The 19707-nt window shown below is 44.5% G+C and overlaps 1 protein-coding gene across 34 annotated transcripts in view; it reads left to right on the forward strand.

The window, feature by feature from the left end:
• The window catches only part of LOC105479539 (dystonin), a 496741-nt gene that overhangs the window by 279662 nt on the left and 197372 nt on the right, over positions 1–19707 (forward strand). For all 34 annotated transcript variants that reach the window (XM_071095971.1, XM_071095969.1, XM_071095974.1 and 31 more), the window contains one exon: positions 3690–3856. In XM_071095971.1, the coding sequence (XP_070952072.1) occupies positions 3690–3856 (167 nt within the window). The remainder of the gene's footprint in view (positions 1–3689; positions 3857–19707) is intronic.

Consider the following 19707-nt stretch of genomic DNA (forward strand, 5'->3'; position numbering starts at 1 on the left):
GAAACCACCATTAACCTGTCATTGGTGGAAGATTCAGGCTGTTCTGTTGAACGCACAGTTTTCAGATCAGGGATTATGAATGACAACTGAAGACTTAAACAATTTTTAGCATTTAACTTACTTTTTAATTTTGGTTGCATAGTATCATGAAAAGTGTGATATATTAGTGGCTAATGGTAACAGTATTTTTAAAAATGCCTTAAATTGGTATAAGAGGATGATGTTCAGTTTATTGGAAATAGCAGGAAAAGCTGAAAGTGAAGGAGTTAGAATTCACCTGCCCTGCTTGTGGGCCTACTGGAGTCTGGGACTTGGTTTAATCTTTGATATTTTAAAGCTTGGTTCATAACATTTGAATATGCATTGTAAAATTATATGAATATGCTTTTGAATATGCATTTTAAAATTATAGCTTTTTAATTGTGTGTATATATAACAGTATGAAATTGCATTTGTAACAATCTGAAATTCATCTATTAGAAACTTATTTAGTAAGAATACATTATTTTCTCTTGACATTTAGACCATTTTCAGACCTCTAAACTCCTTTAACATCCTTCCTCTGGTAAAACTACTGTGTAGCACTTGAACCTATTAAGCTGATACCTTGTAGTTGAACTTTACTGACTTCCCTAGTTAACAGGTAATACTTTTGTAACTGACTGGCATGGAATTAGCAGCAAACAGTCCCACACAACCCCAGCTATCTACCTTTTCTATCTCTCATTATACATACTATCTAGGTGGCTCTTGAATTGTAAGGGTTCCCCAAAACAGTTGATTTTACAATTTTTAAAGGGTTGTAGAGACCAAGGGGCTCAACTTTTTCTTTTCTTTTCTTTCTTGTTTTTTTGTTTTTGTTTTTAAGGGTCTCACTCTGTCATCCAGGCTGGAGTGCAGTGGTGTGATCATGGCTCACTACAGCCTCAACCTCCTAGACTCAAGCGTTCTGCCTCAGCCTCCCTAGTAGCTGGGACTGTGAACACATGCTATTATGCCAGGCAACTTTTTTTTTTTTTTTTTTTTTAAATAGAGATGGGGTCTCACTGTGTCGCCTAGCCTGGTCTCGAACACCTAGGCTCAAGTGATCCTCTCATCTTGGCCTCCCAATGTGCTGGGATTACAGGTGTGAGCCACCACGCCTGGCCTCAACTTTTTCATTCACCGTTTCCTAGATTAGCTTCTCTGAACCCTTGTGATCATAGATTTTAATTGGTTTAAGGCAGCAAATTTTAAAAACTTATTCTTTTATTCCTCTTTATGGGAAGAGAGTTAAGAAAATAGTAAAGTTGGCCAGGCACAGTGGCTCACGCCTGTAATCCCAGTACTTTGGGAGGCCAAGGCAGGTGGATCACCTGAGGTCAGGAGTTCGAGACCAGCCTCAACATGGAAAAACCCATCTCTACTAAAAATACAAAATTAGCCGGGCATGGTGGTGCATGCCTGAAATCCCAGCTACTTGGGTGTCTGAGGCAGGAGAATTGCTTGAACCTGGGAGGTGGAGGTTGTGGTGAGCCGAGATCGCGCCATTGCACTCTAGCCTGGGCAACAAGAGTGAAACTCCATCTCAAAAATAATAATAATAATAATAATAATAATAATAATGATGATGATGATGATGATGTCAAGGTTTTACTTCTCCCTTTTTCAAAAAGAATAACAATAACTACAATAGTAACATAGCTCACCTATTTTGAGCATGTACTGACTATGGGCCAGGCATATTACGCTGTGCTAATGTTGTTGATTCTCACAACACGTATAATCATCATTATTTTACAAGTAAGGGAATGGGCTTAAAGCAGTTAAGTAACTTGAACGTGTGAATGGTGGACATGGGATTTAAACTCTTGGGATGTGCTGAAAAGGTACTGTAGCATAATTTTTGACCAGAATATCGTTGGAACTTGGGCCAAAGAATATTGGTAAATTTTATGCTGTTTTTTTTTTCCACATTAAAAAAAAGAAATTTCTTCTATGTATACTATATGATGTGTTTATGTACAGAGTTCTTTTCCATGCTGTGGAGATTGGCATGGATCCCTGGCAAAGATTATTAAAATTGAGACTGTTTATTCCACTTTTCAATCCTGGCCATTTGTCAAGCAGAGTGTCTCACACTGTGACTGAGAGTGAAGCTCCATGGGGCATGGCAGCCTCTGCTGAACACTGGAGAAGGAGTGTGTGAGGCCCCCTGTCATTTCCAACAAGTGAAGTTGTCAGGGGCTGCCAGGCCTGGCAAGGGCTTTCACTGCCACAGCCTTCCTGCCCCGGGTCCCTGGCTTGGCTGTGCCTCTGGCTCTGTGGCAGCTGGGAAGAATAAAGGGCTTCCTGTTTGAGCCTGGCACTGCCACATGTAACAGGTTTTCCTTGGAGTTTTTTTTTTTTTAATTCTTTACTTTCAGTTGCTTGACTCTGCCTATTGTGACCTCTGACTTCTGTGTTGTGTGTATAGTCTGTTAGTAAAACTTTAGACTGAACAGCGTCCTAAACGTTATCTGCTTCTGCCTCCTCCTCATTTTATAGATAAGGAAGTTGACTCTCAAACATGAAATGAATTATTCAAACCTATGGGACTAGGAACCAGGTCTAGAAGCCTGTCTCATGACTCTAGTCTAGTGATATTTTCCCTGTTACAGAATGATTTGTTCTTCCTATGTCTTGCTTCCCATCTCTGACTTGCTCATCCTGATTCTGGCGTGCCGCCTGTCTTGTTGATCCCTTGGCTTTGCATCTTGCACTGATTGAGGGAACAGTTGTTGGTGGTGTTAATCTCAGCTTTGGAATTACTGTGTGACCCCTGGTAAAGTCACTTTGTGCCTTAATGTAATTATCAGCAGATTAAGTAGGACCCTTATCAAAGAGGTGCTCTTGAGAGAATGTAAAAAATTTCCAAAGAGGTTTCTTGGGAAACTGGTGGCCTGTTTTATCATTATTCGGTGGAAGAGACTTTTAGAAAACTTCATGAGAACAAAATACAGGAGAAAAAATCAGTTGATAAAGGTTTCAGGTTGAGCAAGCCGAGCAAGGACTCATGCGAACATTAGAGACTTCTGACCAAATTATTATATAATATAGTTAATAGGAGAGAATACTACTTCTTTCATTGTTCTTTACACAGAATACCTGTTGGATCAAATTCTGCTCTGCAGGTGGTAGTATAGAGTAATTTATAGGTTTTACTTCTGATCCATTTGAACTTGGAAATGTGTCTCCTTAAGTTGTTTTAACAAAACTGATTCGGAAAGAAGAATGTAAAATTTTCAATACTGTAGAGTTTTGGTTTCGTAAAAAGAGAATAAATGCTTTTAAATTGGACACAAATGAGTTAAATCTGACTTTTTCAATCTGTTGTTAACCTCTTTGAAAGTCAGATTTCCTATATGTAAAATGGAGAAAATTTATTTATTTCCTATATGTAAAATGGGGAAAATTTGTAAGGGAGAGATATGAGGGCTAAATAAAAATAATTATATAGAATAGCTAATGGTTTGATAACTTTCTACATGTGGGGCATTCTCTTAAGTGCGATACACATGTCATCTCATTCAGATCTCTTAACAATCTCATAAAGCTTGAATTGTTATTATCCTAATCTTACATTTGGAAAGTGCTTGGCACGTAGTAGGTTCTTAATCTGAGTTAGCTTCCTTCCTTTCTAAAGGTTTAACACTTTCTGTTATATCTAGATATCTGATATCCATGTTACTGGAGAGTCAGAGGATATGTCTGCAAAAGAGAGATTGCTACTCTGGACACAGCAGGCAACAGAGGGTTATGCTGGAATTCGGTGTGAAAATTTCACTACCTGCTGGAGAGATGGAAAATTATTTAATGCCATCATTCATAAATACAGGTATGGAATTTGTGGATATTTTCCTTATACAACTGTAAGACATGTTTCTTTCATTTCTGAATTTTAAAATTATCTTTTATTATTATAGAAGCAAAAACATGGCAAAAAATTAGAAAATACAGAAAAATTGAAATAAAAAATTGGCCGCGTGCAGTGGCCCATGCCTGTAATCCCAGGACTTAGGGAAGCCAAAGTGGGTACGTTGCTTGAGCCTAGGAGTTCGAGAACAGCCTTGGCAAAAGGGTAAAACCCTCTCTCTTCAAAAAAATACGAAAAATTAGCTTGGCATGGTGGCAGGCGCCTGTATTTCCAGCTACTCCGGAGGCCAAGGCTGTGGTGAGCCATGATCATGTGACCGCACTGCAGCCTGAGTGACAGGGTGAGACTCTGGCTTAAGAAAATAAAAAAAAATTTTAAAAATCACATTTCCACTACTTAGAGGCCATCATTCTGAATTGTAGTGTGTACACACACACACACACACGTACACACACACACACGGCTGTAATATGTCTTTGGATATTGGCAGTAACTTAGCAGCTAGCAAGCTTTAATTTTGCCTCTAAAGAACTGCTGAGTGTGAAGGTTAGAATTTAGTTCAGACTTGTAGCCCACAAGTTTCCAGTTCGTATCTCCTAGTCTAATTACTCTAGTGAGTGGGCTTAGCAATTGCCAGTTTTGGGGTGGTAAATAGTTTCCTGTTGAGAATTATTAACAACTAAATCCACATTAATACTTACATAACACTTACTAAGTGCCAGGCACTATTCTAAGCAGTTTACATATGTTAATTCATTTACTCCTCACAACATCCCTATTGTCATCCCAGTAAACAGACAGAAACTGAGACACAGTAAATACTTGGCTTGCAGTCATACAACCAGTGAGTGGCAGACTTGGAACTCAAACTTAGGCAATCTGGCTCTTGGGTTCATGTTCTTATTGCCTTATAAGAAGCTAAATCCCCAGAAAGTATTTACTGAAAATAATGTATTTCTTTTTTTTTTTTGAGACAAAGTCTCGTGCTGTCACCCAGACTGGAGTGCAGTGGCACGATCTCGGCTCACTGCAACCTCCACCTCCCAGGTTCAAGCGATTCTCCTGCCTCAGCCTCCCGAGTAGCTGGGATTACAGGTGTATGCCACCACACCCGGCTAATTTTTATGTTTTTAGTAGAGATGGGGTTTCACCATGTTGGCCAGGCTGGTCTCGAACTCCTGACCTCAAGTGATCCACTCACCTCGGCCTCCCAAAGTGCTGGGATTACAGGCTGAAAACTTGATTTCAGTTTTTTCAGTTAGGTTTTTTTTTTTTTTGGTTTTACAAATATTATGTCATTTTGTTGAGTAACTATATTCCTAAAGCTATGAAGTCATTAAATTATAAACTATATGTGAACTATAAAGTCATTAAACTAACAAATTTATTTGATTACAATAAAAATAATTATATAGGATAGTTAATGGTTTGATAACTTTCTATATTCTCTTAAATGCTATACACATGTTATCTCATTCAAATCTCCTAACAATCCGTAAAGCAGGAATTGTTATTATCCAAATTTTACAAATAAGGAACCTTAGGTTTACCAAGTTTATACTGCTAATAAGTTAGAGAACTTAGACTCAAAGCCAGCTCTGTTTGATTTGACATCCCGTTCTCTTTCTCTCTTTCCTCTTCTTTCCTTTCACTTCTCTTTTCTCTCCCCTTTCCTTTCTCCCTTTTTATTTTGGAAATTTCAACATCTAAAAACTGTAATGAATCCTCCACATATGCACACTCAGGAGCCCCTATTTTTATTTTATTTAATTAATTAATGTATTTTTTGAGATGTAGTTTCGTTATTGTTGCCCAGGCTAGAGTGCAATGGCATGATCTTGGCTCACTGCAATCTCCGCCTCCCAGGTTCAAGCGATTCTTCTGCCTCAGCCTCCCAGGTAGCTGGGATTACAGGCACCTGCCACCACTCCTGGCTAATTTTATTATTATTATTATTTTTTTAGTAGAGACAGGATTTCACCATGTTGGCCAGTCCGGTCTTGAACTCCTGACCTCAGGTGATCTACCTACCTTGGCCTCCCAAAATGCTAGGATTACAGGCGTGAGCCACCGTGCTTGGCCGCATGAGTCACCATGCCTGGCCCCTATTTTTAAACACTATAATTGTATCCTTCCTTTGTGGAACAACATTTAAATAGAGGTGGGTGTAGGTTGCTGAATCAAAAAGAAAAACCAGGATCAACTTGCCTACACTTGTTTAAAGCACCAGATCTTCTTGAGTGAAGGTTTAGTGGCTGCAGACACAGCCATCATCATACTGCACTGTCCAGGTGACTTAGAATGAGAGGCCATGAGAAGGCTGTGCAGCTGGACACATTCTGTACTTGGAATGATAGAATCTTTGTGGCCTTTGAATTAAAATATTTCAATTGTGATACCTAAAGTATTTGTAACAGTGCTTCTTTGAGGGTGTGTTCTGCTCTCTCCTTTGAAGTTTTTTAGGCAGAAGCAAAATATAGGAGCCAGCTGTTCTTCTAAAATAACCTACTTTTGGCAGGGAGGATGAGGCAGGAGGATTGCTTGAGGCCAGGAGTTTGAGACCAACCTGGACAATATAGCAAGACCCCATTTCTACAAAAATAAAATAGATTAGAAAAACCCCCACTTTTAAAAACAATGACCTCTGGACATTATCTCTCTAGTACTCATGAATAATTATAAATACAAATTGGTGTGTGTGTATATATATATATATATAAAATGCATTTTTCTCCTAAGTACTTAAGTATTTCATTGTGTGTGTCAGAGATCCTAAAATTTCCTATGAAAGTTTGATGTCATAGAGCTCTTACTGCTTTAGGTGAGAATTTGAGTCTTTGATTTAGTTATTTGTTTTGAACTTTTATTTTGACAGAAATAACTTTTTAGAACAATGTGTAGCTTTAACTTAGAACTTTGGTTTTCCTAGTTTGCTTTATTTTCCTTTGTTAAAATTCATGGTTAAAATACCATGTATCAGGTTTAAATGCTTACAAGATTTCTTTGTTGCTGAAATTCTGTTGTTGTTCTGTAGCTTATAAAATGTTATTGTGGTTTCTTTCACTAGAAGAAACCTTTCATCTATAGAACTTCATTTTTAGTTGAAGTCATTGAGCCTTTCTTAAAAAAAAAAAATGAGTACTTTTCTTCCAGCATGTGAAATAATTAAGAGAGTTGAATTGTATGTATTTCTCTCTGTTGAATACCTTGATTTACTCTAAAAGAAAAAAGAGACAAATATAAACAGTCAAAATATCACCATGCGCAAATTTTTTGATATTGGACAATCATAATCACATTTAGAGAGTAATGTCTTGGCTGGATGCCCTGGCTCACACCTGTAATCCCAGCACTTTGTGAGGCTGAGGCAGGAGGATTGCTGGAGCTCAGGAGTTGGAGACCAGCCTGGGCAACACACCAAGACCCCATCTCTACAAAAAATTTAAAAATTAGCCAGGCATGGTAGCACACACCTGTAGAGAATTTAGAATTAGAATTTAGAATTTTCTTTGGAGTTATTTTTTTAATTTTCTACTTTCAGTTGCTTGACTCTGCCTATTGTGACCTGACTTCTGTGTTGTGTTTATAGTCTGTTAGTACAGCTTTAGACTAAAAAGGGTCCTAAACGTTATCTGCTTCTGCCTCCTCCTCATTTTCTTCTTGGGAGTCTGAGGTGGGTAGGTAGCTTGAGTCCAGGAGGTCGAGACTGCAGTGAGTTGTGACTGTGTCACCACACTCCAGGGTAGGTGACAGAGCAAGACCCTGTCTCAAAAAAAGAGTAGTTTTTTACTTAATAATTGTTTTTCCTTGATAATTATTTCCATAAGTTTTGTGCTGTATTTGGATTTGTTGTGGAAAATGTCCATTTTATTGGGCTTTATTTTTTGTATTTAGATCAAACATTTATATGGATTTTACTTGGCTTTGGCAATAATATTTATCTGAGGTGACACAGTAGACTTGGTTTCTGTTGGTTGCTGTAGTGGATGAAAAGAGGGATGTGGTTATCCTTATGCAGCAAATTTGCATCCTCAAGATGGAATAGGAAATTTTTCTCCAGAGATTAGAAGGAAAATATATTTTTGACTTAAAAGCAAACCAGTATTATTTGTGATAGGTGACTGACTTAGTAAGATTTTTGGTGCATATCTTCTAAAGATTTAGAAATATTGATCTGAAATAGGAACAGAGCAATAGCATCCCTCACATTTTGTATTAATATAAATTATACTGTTATAAGTTATTAATCAAATATATTTGGATTGTCCAGCACATTTTTATTAGTGTTTCCATATAGAATATGACTCTTGAAAATAAAAAGAATGTTTATTAACCCTATAAAGAGTATTTGTTTTCCTAACAATTCAGTATCCTAAAGTTTTCCATGGAAAATATAATTTTCATGTTTCTTGAAAGAATTAATATATGAAATAACAATGAAGAGAGATTTTTATAATAAGTGTAGTTTCTAGATGTTACGGAATAAAAATGATCCATGAAGTTAAAAAGTAAGTAACAGTCACAAAATAATTACTTAAGAAATAGATGTATAATATTGGCCATGTGGCAGTTTCTGTCCTAGCTGTTTTTTAATGTGTTAGCTTTTAAAATTACCACAGTCCTGTGAAATAGATTGTGACTCTGTTTTTAAAATAATTTCAACTTTTATTTTAGATTCTAGGGGTATATGTGCAGGTCTGTTACTTGGATATATTGCATGATGCTGAGGGTTGGGGTACAACTGATTCTGTCACCTAGGTAGTGAGCATCACACCTAATAGGTAGTTTTTCAGCCCTTGCCCCCCACCCCATAGTAGTCCCCAGTGTCCGGTTGTTGCCGTCTTTATGGCATGACTTCATTTTTATCAATAAAGAAACTGAGGCTCAAAGAGTAACTCATGTTTTTGACATCACATACCTTTTACATAACAGAGGTGATTGCTCTGAATTCTCATCTTCATATACTTCTATGTAACTACTTACATAGTTTTCTTTAGGCAAACTAGATTTCAAGGAATGGAACTGTTGACCAGAACAACTGTGATAGTGCATCTCAAGATATATGAAAATTATCAATGAACTTAAGAAATGACTAAAAGAATAGTACCATATAGAACTGACAACTAAGGTCTTTGCCTCTTGTAAGAAATTAATGAGGGTCTAATTTAGTTGTTTAACTAATTAGTTGCCAAAGTTGTTTAACTTTAATTAATGAGGGTTTAATGAACTTGTTTAACTTAGAGTTAGCTTTACAGTTTAACTTACAGTTAGCCATCTATGAAAATATTATCAGCAACAACTCATAACAACTTAAGGAAAATTATGGATAATAAAAGAACATTAAGATTCTTAGAATGAGTAAGAGCAAAATTACAGCGAAATTAAGCAGTTTTAGTATGTCACATTATCCTAAAGAGGACGAAGAGCCTGGATTATGCAATGGGGGTAATAAGAATGAAAGTTATATGCTTTAGTGGAAGAGATTGCAAGGGATAGTTCTATAGCTTCTATTTAAATAGGTCACTGATAAATACATTATGTCTTTCCCTTAAACCTGTGTTAGGAAATTCTGTTCATAATTCCTTCTAGGAACTTCTGTGTGTTATGTTCAGTTTTCAATGGAAAAGGTTCAAGTAATAAAAATATTACATACTGTTATGCCCAGACTGTTTGTTCCCCAAAGAAGACCACCAGAGTCCAGAGTCAAAGCCAAGCGGCAAGGATCTTTACTACAAGTTCGAACTTGGTCCCTCCTTTACACAGTATACAAGAGGGCCCCGAACAATGCGAGCGTTTGCTTTTTATAGCCCGAAAGTTGTAGGGGAACAAAGAAATTCCTGCGCTTTCAGTAACCTTGTACGGCTGTCTCCTTATCGGAGACTTTCCAGGTGGTGTTTGTACTGAGCTCAGGGAGTTTGAGAGATATATGGTGGTGGGATGGGAGGATGGGATGTGTTTGTGCTAGGCTCAGGGAGTTTTGAGCCCGGGGCTGAGGAATGTGCCCAGCTCCTTTCATTCCCCCCTTCTTTTCAGGTATCTTCAGAGCCAATCTTGGGTCTCATAAGTCTGATTCTGTTTCAGCGTTTACAGGTTGGTATTGGGCTCTGAGGACCATGAGTTGTATGGTGTCAAATCTCTCCCTAATAAATTGTAAAATTCTGTTAACAGCACAAGGTCCTACGGTAAGCAGAAATAGTAGACTTAGCAGGGGTCCAAGGAAGGGGGCTAACAGAGAAAACATAGAGGAATTCCACCATTGGTCTGCAGCTGAAGCAAACTGCCGTGTTTTTACTTCAGTGCTTAACTTGCGTAACTGTTGGACCCGGTCCTCTACAAGTCCTGATTCATCTATGTAGAAACAACAGTCTTCTTTTAGAAATATACATGTACCACCTTTTTCTGCAGTGAGTAGGTCTAGGGCCCTCCGGTTTTGCAAGGTTACCTGAGCTAGGGACGTGAGCTGCCGCTGAAGGGAGGCAAGGGACTCAGCCGACTCTTCCATAGCAACGGCAAATTGTTGGTATAACCTGTTACTTTCTATGAGGGTGTGACCTAGGGCTCCCCCCGCCAGTCCGGCCGCAATGAAGGATGCGGTGAGGGAGATTCCTGCAATGAGGGGGAGAAATATGGCTCGTGCAGGTCTTGGTCTAGGGTCTGGGTGAATAATAGCACTAGTCCAGTTACCGGTATACCCTAAGAACTCGCCAGCAGTTAGTAGAGTCAACCGGGGAACTAATGTGACAGGGAGACATAGTAGGTTATTAACAGAAGGACTAGGTAGGTTCTTAGATAAGGTTCCATTACACCAGAAGAATATGCCTGATGGAGCTCTTAAGGTAATATTAGGGGGCGTTGCAGTGATGCTGCAGAGGCTGGAATTGGTTCCTGAGAAACAGTAGGGAAACTTCTCCTGACTGGGGTTTAGGTATAGGGGCACGTTCAGGATAGGAGCATACGAGTGGTTTCGGAGGTTGTTAGCTTGGGCAAAGGTAGAGGGTCCCCATGGCAGAGGGACAGCTGTTAGCGGTGGACGCCCTAGAGTGGCGCACAGGAAGCAGCCAGACAGGCTATGAAGTCCTGTAAGGTTAGCAAGTTCTAGTCCTTCTTGTAATAACTTTAACCAGGAGAAAGGACGTAAGTCTTGTGTTAGTCTGTTTTCCTGTCGTTGGATATTCCCGTGGACCAGGGGCAGTACTTGCACTAGGCCTCGCCACAGATAGAGGTGACTGCTAGGCCATGTGGAGGAGGGGGAGTAGTATACAGCCCCATGTTGAGGTGTGGTCCAGCGGGAGTTCCAGGGGTCTCTAACTATCCATGTATATGGAAAGTCTTTATCCCGTCTACGATAGAAGGGCCATTTAGGGTCTAACTGTTTTCTCTCTCCCCAATAACGGGGCCTGTGGATGTTACAATAGTTATAAGGACAGCCAGCATTTTGGTGCCACCAATAGTGTTTACAATTGTATTTAGTCTGATCAAACTCAAAGCATATTATTGGTGTCATAGGTTTGGCTATTTGAAAACCGGTAAAATTTAGTAGAATTGGGCTGTTGCACCCTGAGGAAGGGCAATCAGCACTGGCCAATAATTTTCCGGGCTTATGAGGTTGCCCAGGGTGGGTTCGGTTTTCATAAAGCCAGAATCTCCAGACAAAGGGATTATGAGCTGGTTTTGTGATTTCTCCAGCGGCCACTAGGGCGACTAACATTAGGGTTAGACTATCTAACTGCATGTTTGCAGTGAGTTATGTTGTCGGCGCAGGGTGAGTTTTAAGGGGTTGTTCTTAGCTCTGTCCACAGTCCACGTGTCCGGTGCTTCAGCCGCCGCCGTGATTGGTCCCAGAAGATCAGAGGTTGGGTCCACTGGCTTGACGTGGGTGTAGTGGATCCACGATGCGATGCCTTCTATCTTCAGGGCGGTGGGTGTGGTTAGGAGTACCTGGAGTGGTCCTTTCCACCTGGGTTCTAGGGTCTCTTGTCGGTGTCGCTTGACCAGGACCCAGTCTCCCGGCTGGTACGGATGGGGTGTCGGCGGGGGACCGGTCTCATATAGTTCTTTCAGCTTGGGCCAGATTTCTTGATGAATTTTCTGCAAGGCTTGTAGGGAAAACAAGAGTTCAGAGACATTTTCTGTTTCGGACTTGAGCAGATCATCTTTTAGGCCGGGAACTAAGGGTGGGGGTCTGCCATACATAATTTCATAAGGAGTAAGGCCTAGTCTGTAAGGGGTGTTACGGGCCCGGAACAGAGCGTAGGGGAGAAGGACCACCCAATTAGCGCCAGTCTCCATAGTCAATTTAGTTAAGGTCTCTTTTAAGGTCCGATTCATTCTCTCTACCTGTCCTGAACTCTGGGGCCTGTAAGCGCAGTGTAGTTTCCAATTTGCCCCAAGGATGGAAGCCAAATCCTGACTTACCTTAGCGACGAAGGCCGGCCCATTATCTGACCCTATCTGGACGGGGAAGCCATACCTGGGGAGGATATCTTCCAGGATTTTCTTTGCTACAACCTGAGCAGTCTCTTTCTTGGTGGGGAATGCTTCAGTCCACCCTGAAAAAGTGTCTACAAAGACAAGTAAGTACCGATACCCGTATTTTCCTGGCTTTATCTCAGTAAAATCTACTTCCCAGTAGATACCGGGCCTGGTTCCCCTGAGCCTTGTTCCCGTTGCAGCCTGGGATTGGGGGTAGGCGTTGTTAAGCTGGCAGACTTTGCAACTTGTCACGATGTTGCTGGCCATCTCGGCTGTATGTCTGAATTTGAGCTTAGAGCGTCTGATCAGGTCTATCATCCGCCGAGCACCCAGGTGGGTGGTTCGGTGGATGTGTTCTAACACTTGTTGTCCTAATTTTTCTGGTAGGATGGTTTGGTCATTAGTATCAATCCACCACCCATTCTGGATCTGTTTCAGGGGAAGCTTGTCAATCCACTGGAGATCTTGTTCTGAATAATCAGGGAAATATGGCAAGTCCCGGGGGCCCGGGTCAGGGAGCTGGAGTGCAAGGAGTTGGCTGGGAGCCTTCGCCACCTTTCTTGCAGTTTGGTCCGCTAGAAAGTTGCCTTGAGCAGTTGGAGTAGTTAGTTTCTGATGCCCTGGGCAATGCACAATGGCTAACTTTTCTGGCCTCCATAGGGCTGTTAGCAGGGCTAGGATTTCTTGCTTGTTTTTTATTTCTTTTCCTTCAGCCGTTAGTAACCCCCGCTCCCTGTAAATGGCCCCATGTATATGCGCTGTTGCAAAAGCATATCGGCTGTCTGTATATACCGTCAGCTTTTTCCCCGCCCCTAAGGTAAGAGCTTGGGTGAGCGCTATTAATTCGGCCTTCTGGGCCGATGTCCCCGGGGGCAGGGGTTCCGCCCAGATTACCTTAGTCTCTGAAGTCACTGCCGCTCCAGCGTACCTCTGGCCCTGATGCATGAAGCTGCTCCCATCAGTGAACCAGACGAGGTCGGCGTCAGGAAGTGGGCGATCCTGCAGGTCTTCTCGAACTCCGTGCACCTGAGCTAGTATCTCGGTGCAGTCATGGAGTGGGGCGTCCAGGTCCGGGTTGGGCAGCAGCGAGGCAGGGTTTAAGGTCGTTGGGGGCAGGAAAGTTATCCTGAGAGGATTTAGTAGTAATCCTTGGTAGTGGGTGAGTCGGGCGTTACTCATCCATCGATTGGGTGGCTGTTTGAGTACACCTTCGATGGCATGTGGGGTAACGACCCGCAATTCTTGCCCCATGACAAGCTTATCAGCATCCTGCACCATCAGAGCCGTGGCTGCAATCATTCGGAGACAAGGGGGCCACCCGGCGGCCACTGGGTCTAACTTCTTTGACAGGTAGGCAACTGGCCTCCGCCAGGGGCCTAAGTTTTGAGTTATTACTGCCTTAGCGATACCTTTATTTTCATCTATGTATAAGTGGAAGGGCTTGGTAACATCAGGTAGTCCCAGTGCAGGCGCGGAGAGTAGGGCAGTTTTAATCTGTTGGAAAGCCGACTCGGCTTCGTCTGTCCACTTAAATGGCTGCTGCCCCCGTGTTGCCTGATATAGGGGTTTAGCCAGTTCTGCGAACCCAAGTATCCATAGTCTGCAAAACCCCGCTGACCCCAGGAATTCCCTCACTTGTCGGGTGGATTGCGGCCTGGGGATCTGCAGAACAGTTTGTTTTCGGGCGTCTGTTAACCAGCGCTGCCCTTCTTTAAGCAGGTATCCTAGGTATGTTACCTCTGATTTACAGATTTGAGCTTTCTTTGCTGAGGCTCGGTATCCTAGATTTCCCAGAGCTTGTAAGAGACCTTTGGTCCCTTGGATGCAAGCTTCTTGGGTCTCAGCAGCAATCAGGAGGTCATCAACATACTGTAGTAAGGTTATTTCAGGGTGTTTGCGTCGGTACTCACCCAGGTCTTCATGGAGGGCCTCATCGAACAGGGTAGGAGAGTTTTTGAATCCTTGCGGCAGTCTGGTCCATGTCAGTTGGCCACTTATGCCTCTATCAGGGTCATTCCACTCGAAGGCGAAGAGCTTTTGGCTCTGAGGGGCTAAAGGCAAACTGAAGAAAGCATCTTTTAAATCTAAAACAGTGTACCATTGATGTTTAGGGTTTAGGGTGCTTAGGAGGGTATATGGGTTAGGCACAGTTGGGTGTATGTCCACAACTCTCTTATTGATTTCTCTTAAGTCTTGTACAGGTCTGTATTCTCCACTATTAGGTTTTCGTACCGGCAACAATGGAGTATTCCAGGGTGAGTGACATGAGCAGAGGATTCCTTGGTCAAGGAGCCGGCGGATATGCGGGGCAATTCCTTTCTTGGCCTCTAGGGGCATCGGGTATTGGCGTACCCGCACGGGGTCTGCCCCAGGTTTAAGTTCAACAAATAAAGCAGGACGGTGTTTTGCTAGTCCTAAGCCCCCCGTTTCCGCCCAAGCTTCTGGATATTGCTGGAGCCAGGTTGCTATGTCCTAGTCAGGGGCCGGTTGCTCCTGGTGGAGCCGGTACTCATCTTCTAGGGTTATAGTTAGGACGGACACGGGTTGATTGTGGGAGTTGGTCACGATGGGCCCCTCAGGGAGGAAATGGATCTGTGCTCCCATTTTAGTTAGCAGGTCTCTCCCTAATAGGGGACAGGGGCTCTCAGGGATAACCAGGAAAGAATGGGTTACATTCTTGGCTCCGAGGTTTACTGTTCTTTGTGTTGTCCATGGGTATTTCTTAACTCCTGTGGCCCCTTGTACCCACGAGGACTTGGAGGATAATTTTCCATTAGTTTTAACTAAGACTGAGTGCTGTGCTCCCGTATCGACCAAGAACTGGACTGGGGACCCCTCCACTTGCAAAGTTACCCTAGGTTCGGGGAGGGGATCCGAACCCCGTCTTCCCTAGTCTTCATTTTGAGTGACTAGTACGGGTGTAGACCTAGGGGGTCCCTGTCCTCGTTGTTTCTTTTTGGGGCAGTCTCTTACCCAGTGGCCAGCCTCCTTGCAGTAGGCACATTGGTCTTTTTTCAGATTATCATGCCTGGGGGGCCGCCTGGGTTGGGTGTACTCTGGCTGTAGATGCTCTTTCTGTACTACTGCTGCCAGGACCTTGGTCATTTTTTCAGTGGCCTTAAATTGCCTTTCTTCTGGAGTATCTCTGTTATTGTAAACCCGCTGGGCTATCTGAAGGAGGTCCTGAATCCGCTTTCCTTCCAAGTCTTCTAATTTCTGGAGTTTTCTTTTAATATCTGGGGCTGCCTGATTTACGAATGACATTACAATAGCTGCCTGACTTCCTGGAGCCTCTGGATCTATGGGGGTGTACTGTCTAAAAGCTTCCATTAATCTTTCTAAGTAGGTGGCTGGGCTCTCTGTCTTTTCTTGCAGAATAGAATATACTTTAGCCAAATTAGTGGGCTTGCGAGCAGCTGCCCGGAGACCTGCCATTAGAGTCTGGCGATAAAGGCGTAGCCGTCCCCTACCTTCTGCCGTATTGTAGTCCCATGCCGGCCTGGTCAGAGGGAAGGTCGCGTTTATGAGGTCGGGGTTGGCAGTCGGTTGACCGTCGTCCCCCGGGACCAGCTTTCTAGCTTCTACCTGTATTCTCTCTCGCTCTTCCGTGGTAAACAAGATTCGGAGGAGCTGCTGACAATCGTCCCAAGTGGGCTGGTGGGTGAACATGACACTATCCAGTAAAGACAGTAAATCTTTGGGGTTGTCTGAAAACCGAGCACTCTGAGTCTTCCAGTTATACAGATCACTGGTGGAGAATGGCCAGTACTGGAGCCTGGGGATTCCTGTGTCATCTGGGGGTCCTATTTCCCGGAGGGGTAAAGCCACCGTGGAGTCAGGCGGCTGGGGGGGGCTAGTCCGCAAAGTGCGCCCTCGCGTCCGCCCCGCCGGCCCCTCAAAGTTACTTTCTCTTTCAGCAGGCCCGTGAGTGGCGGCCGCCTCCTCTCCGCCTGCTCTCTCCCGCGACTCAGCCCGAGGGGCCGGAACCTGGGGCCCGGAGGGGTACGGAGGGGGTTCTGTGAACAGTGGGTCCCCGCTATCAGGTAGAGCAGGATGGGAGGGGGCAGTTGGTTGCTTGGTTTTTAGTGGTCGAGCAACCAGTGCCTTAGAGGGTTCAGAGGCTAATTGGAAAGGGGACAGCCAAGGAGGCGGGTTTTCAACAAGGTCCTGCCATATGAGGATGTATGGGATTTGGTCTAAGTGGCCCGCATGTCCAGGTAGGAAAATCTTGGATTTTACCCTAGTGATGACAGCAAGTCGGAAGGTCCCTTCGGGTGGCCACCCCACATCAAAGGCAGGCCACTCGGAGCGACACAGAGTAATTAGCTTTCCTTTCCTGATTTCCATACCAAGATCATGGCCCCTTGCTCTAACTTCTTTGAAATTATTTGTAAGGAGAGATAGAGGAGTACTCTGGGTATTGCCCATCCTGTAACGATTTGTAGTCCTTTCCTGTAAAGGAATGTGGGTTAGAATCCCAATAGAGGAAATCTGATCTGACTTATTACTGATAGCTAGCCGGGAGTGCGGCGCCGGAAGCCGGGAGCCGGGGGACCGGGGCCGGAAGTGTGGCACCGGAAGCCGGGGAGCCCGGGGACCGGGGCCGGAAGTGTGGCACCGGAAGCCGGGGAGCCCCGGGACCGGGGCCGGAAGTGTGGCACCGGAAGCCGGGAGCCCGGGGACCGGGGCCGGAAGTGTGGCGCCGGAAGCCGGGAGCCCGGGGACCGGGCCGGAAGTGTGGCGCCGGAAGCCGGGAGCCCGGGGACCAGGGCCGGAAGTGTGGCGCCGGAAGCCGGGAGCCCGGGGACCGGGCCGGAAGTGTGGCGCCGGAAGCCGGGAGCCCGGGGACCGGGCCGGAAGTGTGGCGCCGGAAGCCGGGAGCCCGGGGACCGGGCCGGAAGTGTGGCGCCGGAAGCCGGGAGCCCGGGGACCGGGCCGGAAGTGTGGCGCCGGAAGCCGGGAGCCCGGGGACCGGGGCCGCGAGCGCGCGCCGGAAGCCGGGAGCCCGGGGACCGGGGCCGCGAGCGTGCGCCGGAAGCCGGGAGCCCGGGGACCGGGGCAATTCAGACAGCAGGCGCGCACCCGGGGACCGGGGCAATTCAGACGGCAGGCGCGCACCCGGGGACCGGGGCAATTCAGACGGCAGGCGCGCACCCGGGGACCGGGGCAATTCAGACGGCAGGCGCGCACCCGGGGACCGGGGCAATTCAGACGGCAGGCGCGCACCCGGGGACCGGGGCAATTCAGACGGCAGGCGCGCACCCGGGGACCGGGGCAATTCAGACGGCAGGCGCGCACCCGGGGACCGGGGCAATTCAGACGGCAGGCGCGCACCCGGGGACCGGGGCAATTCAGACGGCAGGCGCGCACCCGGGGACCGGGGCAATTCAGACGGCAGGCGCGCACCCGGGGACCGGGGCAATTCAGACTGTTGCCCGGATCGCGAACCCGCTCCGGCAACTCAGATCGCAATTTAAATCAGAAGAGAGCCAGGGGACGTCTCCCACCGGTCTCCACTGGCTGTCCTATAGCGCGTCCGCCAGGACTGTGCCAGCCTCAGTTTCAGACCTCGCGAGTCAGAGATTCAGATTCAGAACAGACACACAGACACAGACAGACAAATGGAGACGAGCCAGCTCACCTATCAGTAGATCGATCCTAGCAGATCCGTTGACCAGGGGTCTGGTGGGCTTGGGGAATCCCGGACGGGCCCCCAGATGTTATGCCCAGACTGTTTGTTCCCCAAAGAAGACCACCAGAGTCCAGAGTCAAAGCCAAGCGGCAAGGATCTTTACTACAAGTTCGAACTTGGTCCCTCCTTTACACAGTATACAAGAGGGCCCCGAACAATGCGAGCGTTTGCTTTTTATAGCCCGAAAGTTGTAGGGGAACAAAGAAATTCCTGCGCTTTCAGTAACCTTGTACGGCTGTCTCCTTATCGGAGACTTTCCAGGTGGTGTTTGTACTGAGCTCAGGGAGTTTGAGAGATATATGGTGGTGGGATGGGAGGATGGGATGTGTTTGTGCTAGGCTCAGGGAGTTTTGAGCCCGGGGCTGAGGAATGTGCCCAGCTCCTTTCAATACATGTACTAGTTTCTGCTTGTTCTGTTTGTATACTTTAATTTTTTTAAGAATATAATACAACCTTTTTGCTAAAAACCACAACTGTGGGTAAATAAGCCTTACTATTGCCCCTAATCTTACCTTAATTTTCAATCAAAAGACTAACAAAGAATACTGGATTTGATGAACTTAGATCAAAAGAATGTCACAAAAACATCTGGTGTGTAAGTAGGTTAAAAGCAAGAGAGAATAAAGTAGAATTAACCCGGAGCCAATAGGCAAGGGATCCTAGGAGTATCCTTTAAACACTAGTGGATTAATAAGTCCCCAAGAGTTGGGGTTGATATAGAGGAGTGAAATCCAGGGCAGTAGTGCTTATTCTTCAGAGGTAGGTGTTACAAGCAGAGGGTTCAACTCTCCTCTTATTTAAGGGTTTGCCGAGGCATCACAGTAAAATTGACTTGTTTCTTTTTGAAAGAGGTAAAGCTCTGACTTCCAGCTTGAAACTTAGCCTCTGACTTGTCTGGCTTCTCTCATTCTCTCCAAGTGGATATCTGCCCTAGAACATTAATGAAAGCCAAATTCCAAAACAACAGCGCCTAACATTGCTCTGTGTAAAAACAAGTCTGCCTGAGCAGGCATGAACATGAATATGTACCTGAAGGCCAGAGAGAACAGTGCAAAATGTGTGGAAGGGCCTATTGCAAATCAGAGGTGGCACTATGGAAAGATACGAAGTATGTCAAGACTAAAACTAGGGGTGTGTGTGTTTGAAGAGATTTTTTTCTGCTTACTAGTTTCTGCCTGTCTTATTCTTGTTTTTAATTTATCTCATTCGTTTATTTAAATTGCCTTTAAAAAATAAAAATAAAAAAGCAAAATGTAAATAAATAAATAATTTGCCTTTCAATGCCCCTGGCAGTCTTTTCATAGGCTTGTTTTAAATATATTAACCAATTAAGATGCAAAATTTTGGGAATAGGTTGTATGCAGGAGCAAAGCAGTTAAATGTTTTCTAATTAGGCAGGAACTTTTCACTTGTCTGAGTATGTAGTTGGATAGCAATTATTTTGTCCATTGTTTGCATTTTGAATGAGAATATAATAGGGCCATCATATTTCATTATATTAAAGTTTAAATATGCTGTAACTGGGAAGGTTAGATTGTATAGCTGTGGTCAGAGTCAGCTTGTTTAATAGTATGACCTGGAGGCTGGTGATTCAGTCATAGGCATGAATTCAGTCACACCTTAGAAGCTAAACTGGATTGGACTGGTT

Source organism: Macaca nemestrina, chromosome 5 (assembly GCF_043159975.1).
Source record: "Macaca nemestrina isolate mMacNem1 chromosome 5, mMacNem.hap1, whole genome shotgun sequence".
NCBI lineage: Eukaryota > Metazoa > Chordata > Mammalia > Primates > Cercopithecidae > Macaca > Macaca nemestrina.